The 3,208-nt window shown below is 37.4% G+C and overlaps 1 protein-coding gene across 1 annotated transcript in view; it reads left to right on the top strand.

The window, feature by feature from the left end:
• The window catches only part of LOC107571006 (uncharacterized), an 8,263-nt gene extending 5,349 nt beyond the window's left edge, over positions 1-2,914 (top strand). Inside the window, exons 2-8 of the mRNA XM_016257289.1 lie at positions 1,068-1,170; positions 1,315-1,391; positions 1,496-1,676; positions 1,912-2,160; positions 2,307-2,478; positions 2,567-2,715; positions 2,871-2,914. Coding sequence (XP_016112775.1) covers positions 1,068-1,170; positions 1,315-1,391; positions 1,496-1,676; positions 1,912-2,160; positions 2,307-2,478; positions 2,567-2,715; positions 2,871-2,914 — 975 coding nt within the window. The remainder of the gene's footprint in view (positions 1-1,067; positions 1,171-1,314; positions 1,392-1,495; positions 1,677-1,911; positions 2,161-2,306; positions 2,479-2,566; positions 2,716-2,870) is intronic.
• The last annotated feature ends 294 nt before the right edge of the window (positions 2,915-3,208 follow it).

Here is a 3,208-nt window from a genome sequence, read left to right as displayed (position 1 = left end):
TATATATATATATATGTGTGTGTGTGTGTGTGTGTACACGGTCACTCACGAAGATACATTCAGGACAAAAACTGCAAAAAAAAGTGTAAACAGGATGAGTGCAAAATAAAAAAAGGGTGTAAGGTTTGTAAAATCCCACTCTTACACCCTATGTATAACCTACTTTCTCACATAGTGATAGATGGCCTTATATGCATGCCGGATAGTGTCCATGAGGGATCTGACCCTGAAAAGACAATCGTGTTCAGCTGTGCCCCTCTTTCTGTCACTGTCCTCATGTGCAGATTCCATGAATATATATACACAGCGGGTAAAATAAGTATTGAACACATCACCATTTTTCTCATTAAATATATTTCTAAAAGGTGCTGTTGACATGAAATTTTCACCAGGGGCCTGTTCTTCGTACCTCGCTAACTCAGTTAGCTGGATTTGATTGTTGATGATTTGGCCTGATCTTGGATTGTTTGGTTCTTCGAAGCTCATCCCGGACTTGCTGTCACAGCAACAGGTCCCTAAACTTAAACCTGCTCGGGAGCAGCTTATTTCCTGTAAACAGGATTAGATTGCATCTTTTTAAGCAGAATTGATACTTCAAATCTGTCCCAGCCGCCGCTACTTTATTACAAGAGTAACCTACTAATCCAGGGACAGTAATTTAAAATAATAATCATTTACAACTTAATTTGAAAATAATATAATAATGTTGTGTAGTTTATAATACTACTACAGACACAGCCAGTTTTACTCACTGAAAGAATTATTTGTGATAAAATAATTACTTTATAATTGTATTGGAGTCTTACACGCATGCTATACAGTTAATCTGAGTCATGCATTAATTTGAGTGGTAACAGCTATTGTGAGAGTGGCTTGATGGAGCGCAGGAGATAACATGATCTTGACCCTTAAGAAACTTTAAAGAATTAGTCTCAGTGATTTAGGATTATGTGCATAAATATTATTAAACCAGCTGCAAACAGGGTGATGGTTTAAATTACAGTCCAGATGAATGCTCAATCTGTTTAACTCAAAATGAGTTTTCCTTTCTTTGTGGTTTGAAATAGAGAAGATTCATCCACTCCCACCCACAACAGCAAAAAGTACATAGTGTACGAGAACTGCATCATGGAGTGATAGTTGGTGGTGACATGAGAGCTGACTCTCCAGGTATTGATACTTTACTGAAATAGTGTAGTTTATACAGGGGTTAGATATTGTTTGAAGTTAAAAGGAGTGACCTAAATAAAATGCTAGACATAATACCAAAGTATTGAATATTGATTACTAATGTAACTATTTGAACAAAAACAGGCCACTCTGCAAAGTATGGCAGTTATACAATGATGGATCTCCATACTAACACCGTTGTGGACAATAAGTTGGTTCAGGTGAGTTGTCAAAATTGATTTTGTAAAGGGGTTATTGGTTATAATTTTAAAAGCAAAGTCTATAATGCATTTTGTGTTAATATATTGTTTTTCTGTGTTAACAGAGCAACAAGGTTGGTGGTAGCTGCCACATGGAAAAAGAGGGCCTGACAAGGAGTCTAGCATTACTGGAGTCGCGTGGCGTCAACCTTGATTGCATTGTCACTGATCGTCATCCACAAGTACAGAAGTTCCTCAGGGAGAGAAACATAACCCATTACTACGATGTCTGGCACATGGCAAAAGGTATATTGTCAGTGCCAATATGGAGCTGATTGACGTCCATATTCCATTATACCATACAAAATCTATCAGTTTTGCTCCAGCCTTTTCCTTTTTGAATTATGACTTTATAAAATTATGACACTATGAGTAAATGGTAACAAATGCTTTGAAATTGATTATGAAATGCTACAATAGAGTAATCACTCAGTTTATGAGTATCTTAACTAAGTGGAATGTATTTTGCTTTCACTGTAAGGAATTTCAAAGAAACTGGAAGCAATCAGTAAGCAGAAAGACTGTGAGAAACTCAAGAAGTGGATGAAAAGCATCAACAACCACATATACTGGACTGCAGCTGGCTCAACCTCCGAGCCAGAGAGAATTGCAAAGTGGACCGCAATCCTGAACCATGTTCGAGATGTCCATACACACGAGGATCCTCTTTATCCCAAGTGCGAGCATGCGATCCGCAAGACAACTGACAAGAGTAACTGGCTCCAAGCAGGTATTTAATAAATTTACAGGCTAAATGTCAAAACAGTAAACAAACATAACTACACAGTTATTTAGTCACTTTCAGAAATCGATCAGAGATCATCGTTGTAATATTCTGTATTGTTTTCTAATATGATATTTTCTTATTGTCTGCAGATACTCTAGCTTTCAACAAGTTGGAGAAGTTGCTGACAAACAAAAGTACGCTGAAGGATGTTGCAAAACTGAGCCCCCACCACCAAACTTCATCGTTGGAGGCTTTCCATGCCGTCATCCTTCGTTTTGCCCCAAAGAATGTTGTCTTTCCCTTTATTGGAATGCTGTGCAGGTAAAAGAAAGTTTGTTTACTCAATACTTTTGGGAATTGTAGCCTAAAATATCTGTCAATATTAACACGTTTTGTCTTGTACTTACACACTCTACCTGGCTGCTATGCATTATAATGAAAATGCGGACCGACCAAAGGCCGAAACGGAGGAAGGTGTACCTCTCTTCGAAATCTCATTTCCAAAGGCTAGGAAGGGAGAGTGCAGCGTTAAACCTCAAAAGACACAGCCGACCTTTGGTAAGGGTTCAAATCAATTCAAACAACACATATTTTGGAATCCAAAAATGTATTTATCTTGATGAAGAATCAATTAAATACAAAAACACAGTAAAAACAAAACCCAACCAATTAAAAAGAAAAAAAAATGTTTGTGCTTGTGTTTTATGATACAGATTATGTTGCTGACATGATGGACCTAATTTTTGGGCACAATTAGTTGTTAAATGAAGAGACAAAGTAATTTCCAATTTAGTGGTGAGAATGCTACCTGAGGTATCTCCAAGCAGCAAATATTCTCAGCTTCTGTGGGCATGGTAGCACATTTTCCACAACGGCACCTATCCAAAAAGGTAGATGTACAGTGTCCCAACTTTTTTGGAATTGGGTTTGTACACACACACACACACACACATATATACACAATAGTAAATCAGAGCAACAGGAAAAGCTAACAACGTAGGCTAGCATTAGCTACATGATAATAACTGTAACAGCATACATAAACAAACCA

This window comes from Sinocyclocheilus grahami, unplaced genomic scaffold (assembly GCF_001515645.1).
Source record: "Sinocyclocheilus grahami isolate Dianchi unplaced genomic scaffold, SAMN03320097.WGS_v1.1 scaffold1534.1, whole genome shotgun sequence".
NCBI classification, from domain to species: domain Eukaryota; kingdom Metazoa; phylum Chordata; class Actinopteri; order Cypriniformes; family Cyprinidae; genus Sinocyclocheilus; species Sinocyclocheilus grahami.
Note: the sequence above shows the minus strand (reverse complement) of the source record. Positions and strands in the feature narration are given on the sequence as shown.